At 56.9% G+C, this 19,240-nt stretch overlaps 1 protein-coding gene across 3 annotated transcripts in view; it reads left to right on the top strand.

The window, feature by feature from the left end:
- AGAP3 (ArfGAP with GTPase domain, ankyrin repeat and PH domain 3) overlaps positions 1-18,990 on the top strand; it is a 148,405-nt gene extending 129,415 nt beyond the window's left edge. For all 3 annotated transcript variants that reach the window (XM_055708248.1, XM_055708249.1, XM_055708247.1), the window contains exons 13-18: positions 1,628-1,789; positions 14,708-14,862; positions 15,402-15,492; positions 15,848-16,070; positions 17,135-17,390; positions 17,677-18,990. In XM_055708248.1, coding sequence (XP_055564223.1) covers positions 1,628-1,789; positions 14,708-14,862; positions 15,402-15,492; positions 15,848-16,070; positions 17,135-17,390; positions 17,677-17,904 — 1,115 coding nt within the window. In that variant the 3' untranslated portion in view covers positions 17,905-18,990. The remainder of the gene's footprint in view (positions 1-1,627; positions 1,790-14,707; positions 14,863-15,401; positions 15,493-15,847; positions 16,071-17,134; positions 17,391-17,676) is intronic.
- The last annotated feature ends 250 nt before the right edge of the window (positions 18,991-19,240 follow it).

Below are 19,240 nucleotides of genomic sequence, written 5' to 3'. Positions count from 1 at the left end.
GTGAGCAGGTGGGCAGCAGAGGTAGGCTGCAGGCACCACGTGTAGACTCAGATGAGAAAGTTCAGGTCCCCTGTGACATCTAAGACTGGGAGATGAAGGTGCCTCACACCTGCTCTAAATGTAGTCCTGTTGAACAGTATCAGTAATTTATATTTATAAAACTGGAGTCTGATTTTATTAGATTTATCTCTCTTAATTGTCAAGGGTGAGTTATTTCCCTGTGGATAAATAGCAGCAGAAACACCCTACTAGTGTGTGTCAAACGTAGTAGAAACCAGAGATGGAAGAGCTTTGATGCTGGCTCCTCTCCCAGCCTTGCGAGGACACCAGCTACATGCCAGACCTCTGCATGGGGCAGTCCCTGGCTCCTGCTGGTAGGCCTCTGTCCCGGTGTTGGATGCTGGTTTTGCCACAGAGAGACAGAGCGAGCCCCAGAGAGCCAGGCTGACCAAACAAGGCTGAAATGGGAGGCTGGAGCCTGAGAAGGGTTTGCCAAGTCCCCACTGCTGGAGGATGCTGCCCTTGTTACACACCGTGATTACTTCCTCAATTTCAGGTGTCATAAAGCATGGAAATCAGAGGTTAGGACTTGGTGGGAGACACTGGGTCGTTGCAAAGTGGATGGCAAGCTGCCCGGGATGGAAGCAGGCTGGGAGAGGAGCTGCCATACATGCCCGGTGGGTGGGTGGACACTGGAGAGGCAGGAGTGTATTTCGGAGAGGGTTAACAGTGCAGCGAGGGCTCCTGCGCCTCGTTGCCTTCCCCGGAGTCTGCATTTTTATGCTGATTGGAAGCCTGCGCTGTGTGTGCTGCTGAAATTGAATGTCAGGCTTTTGATTTTGTTGCTGGTCTCTAATGAAATTTGACATTTAATGGTGAGTGCAAGCGGCAGCGTGTGTGTGTGTGATCGGAGCTTGATTAGCGCGCTCTAATTGACAGTAATTAGGCAGCTCCCTGATTGTTTCTAATTCTGCTATTAATTGTAAGGAACAGTATGATTGAGGATAAATTTGGTGTGTTGCTGCTGGGGATGCAGCTTCTTCAGCTCCGTATCGGAAGCCTATTGAGACCATCATGCTTAGGTTCCTAAGTGTGGCAGCCCCAGTCACCTCATCTGGTAGAGCAGTGCCGTGGGGTATCGATGCTTCTGCAGCAGCTCTTCAGATCCTGGGACCTGGATCTGCTCCTGGGGGGGCCAACAGCACCTCCTGGGACTGTCCCTTCCCCAAACGCATGCCCTGCCCTGTGAGGACACTGCCACTGAGCAGTACACATGGGGATGTGTGCTGAGGGATTGGTATGTCAGGCTGCCCCCAGTGATGCCACTGTGCTCACCCTGGCTACGTAGATGCCAGCGCTGTCTCTGTGTGATCATCCTGAAGGAATTCCAGTGCAGAGTGTGTCCAGCCTGACCCTGCTCAAAGAGCCTGCCAGCCCTGAGCTGGAGTGTGGGTGCTGGAGCTGCCCCATGCAATGGGACTGAGCACAGGTGCTGTCCTGTCTCATAGGGCTGTGCATCTTGAGCCAGGTGGAGCACCAGGGCTGTCTCCAGGACATTTGGTTGTCTCTAGAAAGAGCAGCCTGTCACTGTCTTGCTGTACATTACTTTCTTTATCTTTGTTCCCAGCTAATGGTACTGCAGATTCTCTCAGCTCCAGCCCAAACATTTCCAGTGCTGCCAGCCCGAAGCTGGAGCCACCTCCATCACCACATGCGAACAGGAAGAAGCATCGCAGGAAAAAGAGCACAGGGACTACTCGGCCTGACGGCCCCAGCACAGCAGCAGAAGGTAGGAAAGGTCTTCTGCTTGGGGGAGCTCTGCCGGCTCAGAGCGCTGGGCACCCAGGAGTCCTGCCAGGGCTTGTCGGGGACCTGGGGCTTAGAGCACTCCTCCTCTGAGCTGGCTGTGCTCGGGCAGAAAGGAGCAACCAGCCCCTCTTGATCTGCCCTTGATTTCTCACCTGCAGCAGAAGCAGGACTGCCATCATGCCTGTGACTGCACATACTGTTAGTGGTAACTAACTGTATTAGCAGACCTGAGAGCACACCACATAGTTAAGGCATGCTTAACTATGCTTAAGGTGTGCAGACACTTTCTTCCACAAGAAATAACCTATTTCACTCGGCTTGTAAATTGGCCAAACATTCATCATTTAAAAGACCTATGCTGGCCGTCTGCCTCAAGCTGAGGGTCTCTTGGAAAAGTTTATCTATCTACTTCAGGCAACCAGTTGGAGACGTATACATTGCTTTGCTTGTGCTGAAAGTACTGGTGGTTTTTCTGTTGAGAAATTTTGGTGTCTGCGGTTTTTGAAGAGGAACCCAAAGCTTGGCAGGGAGCCTGCAAGACACAGGAAGGTGTATTTTGCTGTGAAAACCCATCCAGTTTTGTCCAGGTAGAGATGAGCTTGGCAACCACATTCTCCAAAGCCTGCATCTATGGTTAGCCAAATCACAGGTCAGCCTGTAGACCAGCAGCCCAGGTTTCCTGTGGCAGAACAACTCTTCTTAAGTTCCCTCTCTTGGAAACACTGGGGTGATGATCTGCATGGGAATTCAGCAGTTCTGTTGTTCAGTCTTTTCTGTTGTAGTTAACTTCATCTGAAAACCACGGAGTTTAGGAAAGACTTGCCCTTTGCAGTGGTTGACTCGGGCGTCTTGAGCATCAGTTGAGTCTATCATAATCACTGGATGTCTCATGAAAAGCGAGAAGTATTATCTGTATTTACAATTTGTTGAACAACTGATGTGTTCTTAGCTATGGGTATATGTTGAGTTTTCAGACATGTTACTGCCCTTCCCCACATCGGCTCTTGGTTTGTAGTTCTCTCAGTCCAGTGTTTTGGCAAAAAGAGAGACATGTATTCTTTATGTGTTGTAAAAGCAGGATACAAAAGAGCAGAATGACTTTGCACTTACCCGTGAGACTAAGAAAGTGCATGCTAAAGTACTGTGCCACATCCTCTAAATAATACTCCAAGAGGGCATGGAAATATTGGACAGAGTTGTAAAGAAGGTCCCAAAACTGACTTGGGTCTGGTGAATGTATTTGTGATGTGGACATTGAGGTATTCAGCTTACCAGAATAAAGACTGGGAAGCAAAGGACTGATATTTTCAGCACTTATAGAGAAAAGTCTGGTCCTGCAAGGCTACGCAGCGTTAGCTGACAGGGATGTGAGAAGGTGCAGAGGCTGGGATCTCAAGTTACACAAAATTGAATACAATTTCTTAGTGGAAAAGGTAATTAAATGTGGAAACACTTTTATGAAGCAGTAATGTGGACTAACCACTGCTCAAAGTCTTAAAATTAAGTTAGTTACTTTTCCACAAGATGTGTGTGATCTGGCCCCTGGCAGAATTCCCTGCCCTCTGCATCCGGGTGGGCAGGTTGATGGTTGTCATCCTCCTCCTCAGATGCCCAGTCCATGAATCTTTGAGACATCCCAGTTTTTGTGTCATTTCATAGGGAGGTTTTTTCAGTTGCATGTTCACCTTTGCTGTCCTTCCCTGTTTGGCAGTATCCTTGGAAGGCGGAATGACTGAGACAGCACATAGTGATGATGTGATACCACGTGATGTGTACGAGGGCAACAGAATATTTTCTGTTATTCCCTGCCCTGGTCCTTGACCATGGTGGTGCGTGGGGCAGAGGTCTTGTGCTATCTGCAGTGATACCCAGGCCTGTCTTGGCTTGATACAGTTAATTTAGAGCCCTGTCAGGTGTTGGAGTAATGTAATTTTTTCCTACAGTGTGCATTACTTTGCATTTATCAACACAGAACTTCATTTGCCAGTGAAGTGTCAGTTACCAAACTTCATTTGTCACTGCACAGACCTTGCACACACGTTGCTTCTGCTGCTGCCAGAAGCCTCTGGCACCAGAACCGGGAGCAGGAAACATACCTCCCCAGTGACCTGCAGTACTGCCGCTGCTGGGACATGTGGCAGCCGGCTGCTTAGTCCGCACCGGTGCGGTGGTGGGAAGGGAGCAGTGAGGACACCATGTGAGGGGTTAGCAGAGCACAGCAGAGGCGGGAGGGGCACAGCAGAGCAGAAGGGGCACCTGTGATCTGAAGTCACCAGAGCAATCCGGCCTAACACAGCCTTTCCAGGTCCCTGTGTCCTCCTCCAGTCGGTGAATGAGTGCAGTATCCACTGGCTCAGCGCTGTCATTAGGCAGAGATGGCAAGAACCTGCTGCTCCCAGGTTCTGGCTGGGTCAGAGCAGTCCCGTGCAGTGTCCCCCACATGGGTTATTGCATGGCGGGTTTTCTGGCTTTTTGGTCGGCTTTTCAAAAACTTAATTTGTATTATTTTTTATACAATATACTGTATTAGAAAACTGACCTGATGGCAAAATTTGGCTTCCAAAGGCTGGGTCAGTTCTGTCGTCCTCACGGGTTACCTTGCATCAGCATCTCCTGGGCCGGCCAGGCTGTGCGTGCTGCAGGTGCAGAGGGGGCTGTGGGCAGCATCCGTGCCAGTGGCACCCTGCTCCGTGTCCACAGGAGTCAGCCACTGCTGCCGTGCGCAGGCAGCACACGCTTCAAGGTTTACAGCTTGGTCCTGCTGCAGCCAGCCTGATGTTTCAGTGGCAAACAGCTGTATACTCCATTTTGGGGAGAGGAGGACATCTCTGTTCAGGAGGGGTCCTTGTACCCCCCTGTGCTCAATACAGATTGCAGAGCTGCCTATCGCACGCTCCTTTTCAGGCAGACAATCCCCTCACCTGCCGTACGTCTGATTGGCACTGGGTCTCCCTGCTCATGGTACCCTCTCTGAGTGATGCATTTTGTCTCTCTCCTGCTCCCAGCAGCAGGGCTGCTCCCGAGAGCTGACGCAGCTCAGCACCGTGATGGGTCACCAGGAGCAGGCAGGCAGCCCAGGGCAGATGCCCCGAGAGCTGACGCAGCTCAGCACCGTGATGGGTCACCAGGAGCAGGCAGGCAGCCCAGGGCAGATGCAGAGGAGTGACTGTGGGACTGATGTTTGGGTTGTCTCCATTCTAGACACTCTGGGCGAGCACGAGACTGGAGTCACACCCAGGTCACTGTCCTGCATGGCAGCCTGCTTTAGAAGTGGAAACTGGCAACAAGCAAATAAGAGATAATGAGCCTCTATGCAAGGTCCCATCCTGATGTCTTGATGGTCAGCTATTGGTTCCAGCTGTGAACCTGGGGCTGAGCGCTGCTCCACATCAGGAACATGACTGATGACTTATGTTATGGCCTGGTGTCCATACGTATGTCTGATTCTTCCTTGAATCTTTTTTAGCTGCTTTTGAACGGTTACAGTATTTTTTTTCGTAACAGGATAATCGGAGCTTTTTGCTTTCACATAGTCAGCAAGGTGAAAGTGTAAAAATCCCTGTGCAGAGAGCAGGGCTGCCATGCCCTGTGGTAGAGCTGCCATCCCTCATGGTGCTCATCCCGCATAGGAGGGCACACCGGCCTGGGAGCAGGACAGCTGTGCTCCCCATTGGCTCATGCCAGCCTTGCCAGTTTGGGGGGTGCCGCTGCTGGGAACCCCCAGAGCAGCAGCTTGGGTGGGCCAGGCACAGGCAAGGTGTCAGGCTCAGCCCTCGGTCACAGCCTCTCCCAGGCAGGAGCAGCAACAGCAGCAGGGGAGTGCAGAGGAACGTGGGCTGCAGCCAGGCTGCCTTCCCATGCACCCAGCCCCATGCCTACGTGTGCAGGGCATGAGCATCTCAGGTTAGCATCCTGGGAAAGTTGGTGAGGTCTGGGGATAAATTGCCATCAGTTTATCTCATTTAGGAGGTAATCAGAGCCAGGGACGTGCAGAGCAATTGAATCTTAGTTGTTCTGAAGTATCATAAATCAAACGAGCTGTTGCTTTTTTACATGGTCGCATGTTAAAGAGAGCGCAGTGTCAGGTTGCTAGGGAGCATCAGCAAACTATGGCAAGCGTGGTATTGGGCTGCCGGGGATGTCACCAAACTGGAGAGTATGGCTCAGGCTGTCAGGGAGCACCCACAGGCTGGCAAATGTGGTGTCAGGCTGTCACAGGATGTTGCAGCAGAAATGCTCGCAGCAGAAATGCTCATCACCATGGTGGGGTTGCAGCATCAGCCTGCAGGGACCATCAAGAAAATCTGCTCAAGATCAAAGCCCAGGAAAGCGCTGTGGCCAGGAGTGCCCTGTCCTGCCACAGACAAGCCCAGAGCCCCCGCTGCAGCTGTGCCCCCTCCCTGCCTGGGACCCCAGGCTCCTGTTTTGGGCAGCCAGGAGGACCCTGGGAGCCACCAGGCATGTCTGATGGCAGGAGCACCTTTGCGACGCTCCCTACGCTAGCATCCCCATGGCTGCCAGAGCTCCAGGGATAATGAACTTCTCATGTGCTTAAAGAGTGATGCAGGGTGCATGTCGAGAAGCTGACAGCCCCTTAATGTGCTTCTCAGTGGCGGCCAAACGACGCGGTTTTGTCTTTGTTTTTTAGTTTTAAAACCCACGGGAAATTGATGGCCAGTAAAGAGTTGTGTTGGGGCGATGTGCATGATTAATACCAACTGTCGGGGGCTGTCGGAGGCCAATATCGGTGAGCTGGGAGTGCGAGGCTGAGCTGCGCTTACCAGATTGCTGGGGATTCCAGCTGCTATTGCTCAGCTCCCGCCTGCCCCACGCAGCTTGTGTCACCCGTGCACTTCCTTCCACCAGGCCTCTTAATTCAGTGCTAACAAGTCACTCCTGCTCATTACAGACCCCGCGAGCTCCCTGCTGTGTCCTGGGTGGGAGGAAAGCAGCCCTTGCCTGGGCATAGCCATGCCACAGCTGATCCCCCATCTCCATCAGCTCCACACCCACCTCGTTCTGGGATTCCTGGGGGGCACCTCGTACAGCTCTGTGTTGCCCCGCTGGGAGACCCTTGTGTGCACAGCCGTAGCCCCACCGGTGTGTCTTGCAGCAAGCTTCCACATGCACTATAAAGCCTGCACTGTCCCATGCCCTCCCTCGTGTGCCCACAGCGTCATCCCCTGCCCTGATGCATGCACGCACCCTGCATGGTCCTTCTGCTGCTTCCCAGCCCCACTGCACTGTCTGCACACACTGCACCCCATATGGCATCCACCCCATCATACACACAGAAATGACATGCTTGGTCCCTTGCAGTGACCCCCCCTGCCCATCAGTCCCACAGGAGCACCTTCTCTTCCTGACATGCAGCCTCAACTGCCTTTGCTATCCTTTCCCAAATGTGCATGCATGTATGTGTATGCACCCGCACACATCTGGTACCCCACGGCATGCCCTCTGTGCGCAGCTGAGCTTGCCCATCTCTGCCAGTGCTGCTGCACAGAGCCCTCCCTGGCCCTGCCACCCCCAGCCCGCCATGCCCCCATGGGCAGGGCAGGCAGCACGGGGTGGTCGGAATGTGCTAGCTCAGCTTGGGGCTCTCTGGGGTCTGGGGGCACTGGGACAGAAGGCACTGTGGGATCTGCATAGCAATATTCTTGCTGTGGCTCTCCTGGTGGCTTGTCAATGTGGAGGGGGCCTGTCCCCATTGCACTAATACAGGTTAGGAATATTGGGTTTAATGATCTGCAAAATGAGGAGGCAGCGAGCTGACATTTACGAATGGTGCTGCATCCTTCTCTTCCCAGACGCCTGCTAATTTGTTGATATCCCAAACACCTCATAATGATGTGGTACAGTGGCAGCTTGCAAACAAGCATCCCGGGGCTGGGGGGCCTGCTGGCTGCCCTGCTCCTGGATACTCTGGACAGACTTGGCAGCACAAGAGCAGAGCTGTGGGCCAGGGACTCCCTGCGCTGAAGGCAGGACCAGCCCCTGATTCCCCACCGTGCACCCCACACACTGGAAGCGTCCCCCCACCTCCTCCCACCCCCTCGCCAGGGCAGCCAGAGGCTGCACCTCTGCTATGCCAGCTCCAAGTGGGAGAGAGGACAGGAGCAGGAGAAGGGCAGTGCAAAGGGGAGGTGGGATGTGACTGGAAGCTGGGGGACAGTGCAGGTGAAAGAGGGGACTTCTGCTTCAACAGCAGGGCACGGCTCAGTGTGAGCTCCACTGCTCTTTTTACTGAGATTGAACGGGATCCTGCTCTGCCTTCCTGAACCTGCTGGGATGTAGGGAGAGGCGTCCCACATGGTCCTGCGTGCAGGGCAGGGGCTGCGTCTCATCCCACCAGGGAAGGAGCCAGCTGGGGAGCTGGCTGGCATGGAGGATTCTCTGTTCCTGGTGCGCTGGCATGGAAGTGCTCCTGACCATCCCTTGTGCTGAGCTCTCTCCTGTCCAGCCCGCTGGGTTGGGAAGTGCTGCCCTGTGTCTTGCAGGCTGGCGTGGGCGAGTTCTATCCAGTGCCCTGTGTGGGAAGAGAATTGCAGCTCTGTCCCTAAGTGCCAAGAGAGGCACGATCCTGCCATGCTGGGTGAGGAGCATCACTCCACATCTCCCAAAGTGACTAGAGGGGCATTGCTCCATCTTCTGCGTCCATTCCCCGCAGAACTGCTTTGTGTCATGGTAGGCATGCAGCCTGCCCTGTGTCACTGCTTGTGCTCTGAGAGTGCTGCCCCAACCTGTGCAGGGTCACCTTGGGTACCTGTGTGGGATGTGGCCAGCCTGTCCCACTGCAGCTCTCCAGGGAGACACACTGGCCTAAGGTTTCATGCCACACCCCAGGGAGAAGCAGGGTGGCCTTGGGGAAGGAGGTGGGACGTGCCACTCCCTGGACTCCGTACAGTGGGGTCTCCAGGCTGGCCCCTTCTGCATCAATGCGGCATGTAGTCTGAGCTCTTCACAGAGCAGCACAGAGCCCTGCGCCCAGCTGTGTGCTAAAGCTAAGGTGTTTTTAGCCACCCTGATGTACCACTGATGCACCCAAAGCTGTGCTTCCTCCCACTGTGAGCAGAGAGAACGGTCCTGGCACCAGTTGTAAGGGCAGCACTCCTGGGACACCACTGCTTCCCTTCCTCACCATGCTGCTTCTCCTCTCCAACATCCTCTGCTGCTTCCCCAGGTGACCGTGACACATCCACCAGTCTGCTGGGCAGCTCAGCCCTAGGGCACCTTTGGGCAGCAGAGCCCTGTCTCACCCTAGCTTCTTGGTGGGGCTCTTCTCTTACCCTCTTCCTTTCGCTTTGTGCTGGTTCCTGGCAGCATGCACAGGCACATTTCTTGCCAGCCCTGTGGAGCTCATCTGCTGCCCTAAGGAGACGCTTCCTCCCAAGGCGGCTTGTTGGCAGTGGGGGCTGCTGGCCTCCCCCCTCTCTAGCCCAGCAGGCTGCTGCAGGGTAATGCCGTGAGGGCTAATCACCTTGCTGCAGCTGCTGCAGAAGTCCTCAAGCCACCTCAGCTTGGAGACTCAGTTGTGAGTCAGGTGTCTGAGTGCCGCACAGCCTGGGCCATCCCGGCTGCTGCGCAGTGCCCTCGCTAATTCTGCTCTCGTTTGGAGCACACATTGCTGGGCAGCGTTGGAGCTGGGTCACGGGGTTAACGCCCATTAGCAGAGCCGGCTTGCACTGAACTCTGCTCAGCGACTCTTCACGGAGCTCAGTCTTTAAAACATCATCAAAAAATCATCAAGAGAGAGACAAGCGCGTTCATTTCCGCTGCCCACTAATTCTAATGGAGCTGGCGTAATGGACTCCCACCAGCACTCCTGCAGGCAGCTGCAGGGCCAGGGAGATGGGCTCTGCCTTCTGGCCCTGGGATAGCCCCTCTACCCTGAGGCAGCTGGAAAGGGGTCCCGATTCCTGTAGGAGTGGCTTCCTCCAGGACCTTAGCCCTGTTGAGTCTGAGCTGGCAAGCTCTGGGGCTCTTCTGGCCACCAGGGAGGAGGCTGTGCCCTACACATGGTGCAGGGAAGGGCATTCTGCCAACTCTGCTTCAACAGAGGTAGTCTGAATCCTTCTGCCTAGGTCATCTCCTTTATGCCACCCTTTCATCTGGCCAGAAATGCCCCTGCCCCATCAGACAGCTGTTCCTTTCTCCCCAGAAAGGTCTGAGAAGGCCCCATACTTTCCCTCAAGCTATGACTTGAGTCTGATTCAACTTGTGTGGGCCCCGAGGGAGCTCGGGAACTCGCCCCAGACCGTCCAAGAAGCTGGGTCTGCACACTGTTCAAAGGCACTCCCAAGTCCTGGATTCCCTTCCCAGCTCTGCCAAACCCTGCATGCAAATCTGAGGGTGCGATCCCGCAGGTCCCCCCTGCTCTCCTGCCATAGCCATGCTGGCTCAAGCCTCCAAAGAGGTCTGGCCTTGCAGTGCCGTCCTGTGTTGCTGCAGGGAAAGGGAGGCAGTGATTCTGCTTGGGAAAGAAGCCTTAGTGTGGAAGAAAAGCTGTTGCCTTTGTTAGCTCTTCCCAGGCTCTGCTGAGAGCAACAGGCCCTTTGTTAGGAGTAAAGCTGGAATCCGTGAGGCACAAAGGAGGAAGGGGAATGGAGGCCCTGCAGCTTGCGAAGATGGTGCTGGAGCTTTGGTCTGGCTGGGACTGCTGCCAGGGCTGGGACTGGGCAGCCCCAGGGCTCCGGGATGCCCCTGAGCTGTGACAGTGGGATAGTCTGTCCAAGTGGGGCTGGAGCCTCAGAAGTCTTGCTGTTTGTCAGCGGACAGGTGTGGGCAGCCCAGCAGGGAGCCTGGCAGGAGGGAGCTGCCTGCCCTTCCTCTGTGAGCGTCCTGAGCTCACAGTGCACACACAGTACACACAGTGCCCCGAGCCCTGGCACAGCAACTGAGGCGGAGGGGCCGTGCCTTGGAGGAGCAGCAGCGTGCGAGCCTTGGGGCATGCAGGCGCTGCAGGCAGGCATTTGCAGCCTTGTCCCTCCTGGGAAGTACGCTGGTGCAGGAAGGCTTGGACTGGGATTCCTGTGTGCATGGGTGTTGGAGAGGTACGGAGCAAGCAAGAGAAAGGAACAAGAATGATGGAGTCATGCGAGCCCATGGCAAGGATCCTCAGCGTGTGCCAGGGACTGTGCCAACCTGCTTGCTGCTGTTTTAGTGGCAGCAGAAGCGGCTCAGCAGCATGGAGCACTTGAAGCGCATCCAGTACTTGCCAGGTCCAGGCAACTGGCCTGGACTCTGCAGCACACTGACAGCAGCCACAGGTGGCTCAGACCAAGGGTGGGAGAGATTTAAGGAGAATAGGGCCCATTCTATGTCACGATGCCCCAGGAGTGGCTTTGTTGGTGTCTGCTCCAACAGTGTGGCCCAATCTGAGATCTGGGAACTGCAGATGCTGCCTCAAGCACCTGGGCAGTTGCTGCCCCCAGGAAGAAGTGCTGCTTCTTCCTTCCTGGCTGTTAATCCTTCGCCCTGGGCAGCAGTCGATGCTGCAGCTGTCAGGGGCTTGATCCTCGCTCTCTTGTAGCCTCCGCAGAGGTGGAAGGGGATGTCTCTCAGAACAGCTGGAGTGCTCAAGTCCCTGGACTGCAGGTCGCAGTGACAGGTTGGGGCGGTGGAAGAGGGGGGCAGCTGCTTGCTTGTGAGTGGGCTGGAGCTGAGCAGGGCCTGGGTAGTAGGTTCCCACATCGCCTGGCTGCTGGCTGCCATCAGTGGCTGGGTGCTCCCTGCCCATGCCCATGGTATGGCAGTGCTCACAGGGAGGATGGTGCTAGCTAGCCAAGAGGGCAGGGCTGTTAGCCTGGATGTTGTCTGGTTATTTCTTCTCCCAGTACTCAGAAATTACCAGCTGTGTGTTTTCCAAGAATCTTGTTTTTGAGCTGGGATTTGGTGTCCTTGGAGTCTCCACAGCAAACTTCCTTAGGGAAGGAGGCACGTTGACTGCAGGGAGCTCCCCAGAGCAGGGACCCTGGGGTCTGTTCTGCAGCTGAGAGCTGGAAATGGGCAAAGTGCTGCTGGGCGAGCTGGATGTCCCGGTTAGGCAAGTGCATCACAGTCCGGCAGCGTGACTGACTGCCTGCACCCTGCAGCCTTGTCCTCCTCCTGATGCCCCAGGGTTTCTCATTCCTAGCAGGAGAAAGGCAGTTGCAGGCATCTTTCCCCAGAAGAAGGATCCCGAGCTGATTCTAGGTGACTTGAGTGAAACAGCCTCCCCTTCCTATCTGGGAAAGGCAAGCCAATTGATACTTCACCTGGAGAGCCAGCCATCCTGGAGTCATTCAATCCTCCTAAGGGCCTGCTGGTGTGGAGAGCAAGCCTTGCATTCCTGCACCAGTCCATTTCATCAGTGCTGATGATCTCCAAGCCCCTGTGGCTACTCCTGGGATCTGTGCAGGACACACCATGGAGTGCTCTCAGCAGCAGCAAAGGGCAGGCATCTTTCCAGCCAGATGTCACTCACACTTTTAACCCCCATGACATGCAAGACCCTAAGCCTCCTGTGTGAGTGACACAACACTCTCCACCATGGCACAGTAGCCGGAGCAGCATTTTACCCTCGGTTTGTTCTGGGTTAAGTAGCTGGGTGTGATGGGAAAGAGAGCGGAGTGCCCGGTACTTGTTAACGTAGGTAGTGGTGCCTGTGGAGGAGGTGAGAGCCTGGAAAGAGCACTTGCAAGAGAGGAAGGGCTGTGCTCTCCCACCCCTCCCATCAGAGCTGTCTTCCCTTGAGGAGACTTCCCGTGGCTGCACCCACTTTCTGAGAGTGTTTGTGGACACAGCCCTGCTCAGCCGGGGCCAGGCAGAGCAGCAGCATCTGAGGTTGGCAGTGCCCTTGATGGGACCCGGCTGATGGCCTCTGCACCTGTTCATTAGCTCTGCTGGGGTGCTGCAAGCTGCAGCACGTTCCTCAGTCACTGCCCTCCTGCTGCTTCCCACCGCAGTAAGGGAATCCTCCAGACACAGCTTGCTGGGGGAGCCAGGCAGAGGAGAGGACCCCCTCCAGACACCCTCTGCTTGCCTCCCCGCGTCTGCCCCAGCAGGCACGGACCCCACCAGGCTCGAGGCCAGCACGGCCCTACCTTGCTGCGGACCAGGCTGGGCCCCTCAGCCTCCTTGCTGTCTCTGGAGCTGTGCAGTTGACTCCCTGCTTTTAATAGAGAGCTGGGAAGGCACATTATGGAGATGAGGGTATTATTTGCATAACGCTAATTAGGTAATTACAAATCATTTTGCTATGAGCTGAAGCGTGTGCTGTGACATAACGTTTATTAGTCATTCCATTCAGGCCCCGCTTAGTTAAGTCATTTACTGCACTAACTACTGAAGTTGGCAATAAAAGGTAAATGCTGGTGCTTGGGTGCAAAGCTGAGGCCAGGCACCCCATGTAAACCTGCGGCCCAGGGGCCCACTTGGTGCAGCCCGCGGCAGGCCAGAGCACAGCTCTGGCAGCCCGCACTGGGAGGGAGTTATGGCACTCAGAGCAGTAGCCTGACAAGCCCACGTCAGAGTGAGGAAAGCACATTTTAAGCCTTGGCTTTCAGCAGGCTCCTGGTTGTTTGGGGGCTGTTTTCTTAGGTCTGGGGGGCCTGAGGTGCTTTCACACATTTTCACCATCCCACATCTCTGCTGCTGGCTCAGCCACCCAGCGCAGAGGTACCTGTGCTCTGACACTCTCCCTGGAAACCCACCAGGCAGCCTGTGTTTGTAGGGATGCCAATGCTTCCATTTGTACCCAGCCTCTCAGTGCCTGGCAGCCTGAGCAGCCCTTGGGGCTCACCAAAAATATCTTCCCTGAAGATGGAAAGTCAGGAATTTGTCCCCATGTGTTTCACAGCCAGAGAAGTGCTTCGGCATTGAGGCTGTATCCTCTGGGGTTGCTTGCGGGGCGCAGATGCCGGTGCTGTGTGGAGGAGCGGCTGAGGTGCCTGAGAAGCAAGTTGCCTGGCCCTGGCTTCCCAGTTGCTTTGCCCTGCATGCGTCCCTGCTGCTGCCCCTGCTGCCTCGTGGAAGCAGCTCCCCTTGGCCAGCTTCCATGAACCCCTGTGGCCACCAGCTTTGCAGGTTTGGGAGTCGGAGGCTGCCTGCCCAGCAGGGCACTGAGAGGTGGCAGGGCTGAGAATGGCATCACTCTTGCCTCTCCGTGCCTCCCGCCTCGGTCTCTGTGACTTAGTGCCGCTCTATGGGAAGACAGTGGCTGTGCCCCATCGTGTGGGTCTGTGGAGTGCCCAGGCACTGAGGTCTTGCCACGTGGGATCCCTACCCTGCTGCGCTCCTCAGCTGGCGATGATGCCCCTTCTTGATGCATGGGACTGTGAAGAGCTGCCTTCGAGCTCACCACGAGGACACTCTTTGCATCTCCTGGTTCAGCTTGCAGAGCCTTGTCCCTCTAAAGCCACTTGTCAGCAGGCACTGAGCACTCAGTGGGGGTGATGGGACTGTTGGGGGACACCAGCTCTGCAGAGAAGCTTATTTCACTGCTCAAGAGGTCAGCAGCTTCCTCCGAGGGTGGGACATTCAGGGCATGGAGAGCAGGGGGCAGGCAGCATCCAGGAGTGCTACAGCCTCTTGGGTTTCCCAGCCCAGGATGGTGGGGAGTGATGAGGCTGCTGATGTTTGGTGTGAAAGGAAGGGCCAGCCCACACTAGAGGAGCTGGAGCACAAGGAGCTGTGTGAACAGCAGGAGGGACTGGCTGGCGCAGAGCTCCAGTGCCTCCCTGCAGGCGCTCTCTGCCTGCTCTTCCCTGTCTCTCCTGCAGACCCCTGCTGCCAGCGGTCCTGCCCACACAGGGGCACAGCCATGGCCCACGGGGGTCTGTCTGTGTGCTCACGCCCTGCGAAGCCGGTAGACCTCCTCCTTCCCTGACACATGTCATGGCACACCTTTCTTTTCCAGAACCAGACGAGCCATTTGAGTTCATTATCGTGTCCCTAACGGGCCAGACATGGCTCTTTGAGGCCTCAACATCAGAGGAGCGAGAGCTTTGGGTCCAGGCCATCGAGAGCCAGATCTTGGCCAGCCTGCAGGGCTGTGAGAGCAGCAAAAATAAGGTAAGAGGCCTCAGCTGAGTTCTGCTTTGTTCCCTCCTCTCTGGCATCTGCTTTGCTGTGTCCATTGCTGCCTTAGCCTTCCCTCTCTGTCCAGGCTGGATCCCATCCTGATCCCTCTGCTCCCAGTCAGGGCTGAGTCCCATCCTTGGGGCTGTGCTGCACCCCTCCCCGGGTTTCCCGTCACCTCTCTGAGCTCCCTGTCCCCTCCCCAGCCTGGCTTGGGCCCCAGGAGCTCTCTGCATCCTGTAAGGGCTGAGTCCTGCACTGTCGGCCTCCTCCTTGGACAGCTCTGCCTTTCGCTCCGCTTCTGGCCCACCACCCCCTGCTCCTCCAGCACCCACCCAGCTACGGATCAGTCTTCCCTCAAGACCCTGTCCTTTGGGTCCCTGTGCTGGACACCCCTCCTGCAGCAGAGCCAGGGAGGGTCTGCGGGAGCCAGGTGGTGGCGGCCCCCCAGCAGGCTCCTGGGGTGGTGATGCGAGGGCGTGTGGCGGGGCGATTGCCTTGAGTAAGCGGGGACCCCGTGTGTTGTGTTTCAGGCTCGGCTGGGCAGCCAGAGCGACGCACAGGCCATGCAGGCTGTCCGCACTGCACGTGGGAACAGCTTCTGTGTGGACTGCGATGCACCGAGTAAGTGATGCTGTTGCACTGGGAGGGAAGGGGGGGTCACTCATCCAGGGAGGGGAGGGGTCTCCACCCCAGCCACCCCCTCTCTTACCCCAAAGAGACCTACTCTGGGAGCTGTCTCGTCCTCTCCCGCAGTCAGCCAGTTCTTGAGGTGTGGGGTACGGATCCACCTGCACACTGCTCTGTGACCCCTTGCTGACCAGCCTGGGTTCCCTCCCTCTCTGTGCTGCTGGGACACTGGGCTTGTAAGGGCTCTGGTGGGCAGGTGCCTGCAAATATGGGTCTCCTGGATCGTAGGAGAGAGGCTGGTGAGTCTGCGGTGGTATTAACTCTTCCCCTCTGATCTCACTGCCCTCAGATCCAGACTGGGCAAGCCTGAACCTGGGCTCCCTCATGTGCATTGAGTGCTCCGGGATCCACCGCAACCTGGGCACCCACCTGTCCCGTGTGCGCTCCTTGGACCTGGACGACTGGCCTAGTGAGCTTCTCATGGTCATGACAGCCATCGGCAACGCCCTGGCCAATGCTGTCTGGGAAGGAACAGTGGAAGGCTACTTCAAGCCCACCCCTGAGAGCAGTCGGTAAGGGGGATGGGGAACTGCAGAGGTGCTTCTCAGGCAACCACTCCAGGAGGCTTGTGGGCACCACAGGAGGTTGGAAGCAGCCATCCAGTCAGCTGAGCAGGAATCCTTGAGGTACTCCAGGGATCCTGCCTGCTCCCTGGGCACTGGACGCCCCCTGCCACTGTCCTGGTGGGCCAGCAGGTCTTCATGGCCAGCCATGGCCGTGCAGTGGCTGCTGGAGCCGTCGCTGGCTGCAAAGCAGAAGGGGTTAACAGAGATGGCTTGGCAGCGTTGTGCGGGTCTCAAGGGTGCATCCCTTTCAGGCCCTTGTCTGTCCCTATCGAAGCGACTCTCCTGTCACTCATCCCAACAAGAGCCCATTCTGCAGCTTATCAACGGATAAGAGCGGGTCAGGGGGCGGCAGGAGTGAGCATGCTCCACGCAGGGCATTGATGGCCGCCCGCCAGATGCAGATGGATAGAATGGCAGCAGATAGCGGCGGCACGGCACAGATCGATCCGCCGGCCCCGCAGCCCCAGGCGGGATGGACGCTGCCACAGCCTTTGTTTGTACCAGGCGAGACGGCAGCAGTGATAACATGCCTCCCGTGGCACTGGGCTGTCATGTGTGGCAGCTAACCTTTTCTTGCCGCTGGCCATGGCCCACACACAAGTATGGGACGGAGATAGTCCCCACACTGCCACATAATGGGCCCACAGGGGAGTGTAGGGTCACCAACATGGAGGTGCAGGTGTCCCTTTGCACAGTGGCAGGTGTGGGTCTGGGTGTGGGACGGTGCTGCTGCTGCACATGCATGTAAGTGCACAGCATACGCAGAGAGTGAGACAAGTGCATGTTGGGTATGAGTCTGGAGCACCATGACAGAGCCCCAGTGACAGCCGTGGGTGTGGGGGGACACAGCAGGGGAAGTGTCTGCAGCAGGGGCTTACGCAAGGCGTGCCAAATGCTCACTGCTAACACGGGGCGCATTCAGGGTGGCAGTGCCAGCATGCGTGCCCCTTTGCATGTGGGGCCCAGGCAGGCTGGCCCACCTGTGACAGTGACAGTGTCCCATCTGGCAGGGAGGAGAAGGAGCGCTGGATCCGGGCCAAGTATGAGCAGAAGCTCTTCCTGGCTCCTCTGCCCCAGTCGGACATCCCGCTGGGGCAGCAGCTGCTGCGGGCTGTGGTAGAGGATGACCTGCGCCTTGTGGTGACACTCCTGGCCCATGGCACCAAGGAGGAAGTGAATGAGACCTACGGGGATGGAGATGGACGCACAGCACTGCATCTCTCCTGCGCCATGGCCAACGTAGTCTTCACGCAGCTGCTCATCTGGGTAAGGCAGGGCCCTGTAGGCTCCACCACAGTGCTTCTGGCCCTGCTCTGGTGCAGCACTGCCCCACTCCCAGGTCTCGCAACACCCCTCATCCATCCCCCGTCCCGTGGGCTCCCCCACATGCCTCCTAGCACTGCCCTTCCCACCCTCCCATCTCCCTTTCCCTGCCCACCCCAGTGCCACAGAGCCTCTCTGCCTCTGCCAGTGCTCTTGCTGTGCCACCCCCGTGCCCATGGGCTGCATGGCACCCGGGTGCCACTGACCGGCTGCTTTCTCTCCTGCACAGTACGGGGTAGACGTGAAAAGCCAGGATGCTCGGGGCCTGACCCCGCTGGCCTACGCCCGGCGAGCTGGCAGCCAGGAGTGCATCGACATCCTGCTGCAGCACGGATGCCCCAGCGACAGTGCCGTCACCACGCTGACCCCCAGCCTGCCCCGCCGCAACACCAATGCCAACAACAATGCCTGTACCGTGGTGCCAGCTGAGCTCGGCTCCAGCCCCAGTGCTGTCTAGCTCCTCACGGGCCCTGTGCTCGCAGCACAGATGCCTTCCAGGAGACCAGGGCCACAGGAGCGGGTCTGAGAGCAGCACAGCCAGGCCGTCCGCTGTGCTCAGCCCCCACCAAGACCCCTGTTCTGGCCGGGAGGAGGCGGGGACCCAGCAGCCTGCTCCTCTGCGCTGGTTCCTGTGGACTCCTGTCATGCAGCTGGGTTGGGGGGGAGTTGTGCAGACCCAGTGCTGTCAGCTTGTGGAGGAGCTCCCTCACAGTCACTGGGATGGGGGCTCTAGTACACCCCATTCTCACAACCGGTACAGGGGGAAGAGGCAAGTTCTCGGTGCGCCCCACCACACACATATAGATAATAGAGGAGCTGAAGGCAGTTCAGGTGTGTGGCCTTCCTCTGCTGGTACCGAGGAGGGCGATTGCTGCACCTGCTGTCCCCAACAATAGGGCAGTTTGGGCACTGCCGTCCTGCCCTCCCTCCTGTGTCGGCCTTGCTATGCACCCCTGGTGCACTGAGGAGGTGAGGGGCAGCAGAAGGTGCATGTTACTCCACTGCACCCCAGTGCTTCTCTCTGCTTCTGGCTGGTGCGGCGAGGGATCCGCTCGCTGGTACCACTCCCCATGTGCTGATGCAAAGGGAGCAGCTCTCCCACGCAGCCCCTGGGCAAAGGCCTCTCCAGCCTCCCTGGTGCCATAGAGGAGGAAGAGGATGATCACCCCAGGATCCCCAGCTGTGTCTGTCTGTCTGTAGAGTCACTGTCCTTCCAGGTTCAAGCCCCAAAGCCATACACAGTGTCTCCATCAGAGCATCCCTGCTGGCTCCCGCTGCTGCCCAGGTGGGGCTGGTCTCCGGCTGAGCAAGAGGAGAGAGACGAGCATCTCCCTTTGGTTTTGGGCCAAGCCTGCAGCTGAGTGCTGGAACCCCAAGGCTTTGGACGCTGCTGTGGAACGTCTCTGTCACTTGTGTATAAAATGTACATTGGAAATATTTATATGGACACTATGTATATACTGTTTCTTTGCCATGAGTTGCCCTGTGTGTGTTATCTGCAGCCAAGGAGATAAAGGCCAATAAAGCAACCCACCTCCTGTCAGGCCAGCTTTTCTGTGTGCTGCCTTTTGGGCCTCCAGTGCAGCCTCCAGTCTGCTGCTTGCCTGCCCTGTGAGGTTGGTGCATTTTCATCCCAGACTGACAAACGTTCGGCCCTTTCTCCTCCTGCTTGGGAGTTGGTAACAGCAGTCCTGTGCCGAACTGGGCATGGCAGACTGCTGGGATGGGGAGAGGAGATGTGTCAACTCCAGACACTGTGGGACAATCAAGGAACACAGCCTCGGTCAGAGGGA

The sequence above is a fragment of the Falco cherrug genome, chromosome 4 (assembly GCF_023634085.1).
Source record: "Falco cherrug isolate bFalChe1 chromosome 4, bFalChe1.pri, whole genome shotgun sequence".
Lineage (NCBI taxonomy): Eukaryota > Metazoa > Chordata > Aves > Falconiformes > Falconidae > Falco > Falco cherrug.
This window is presented reverse-complemented; position numbering and strand designations above follow the sequence as displayed.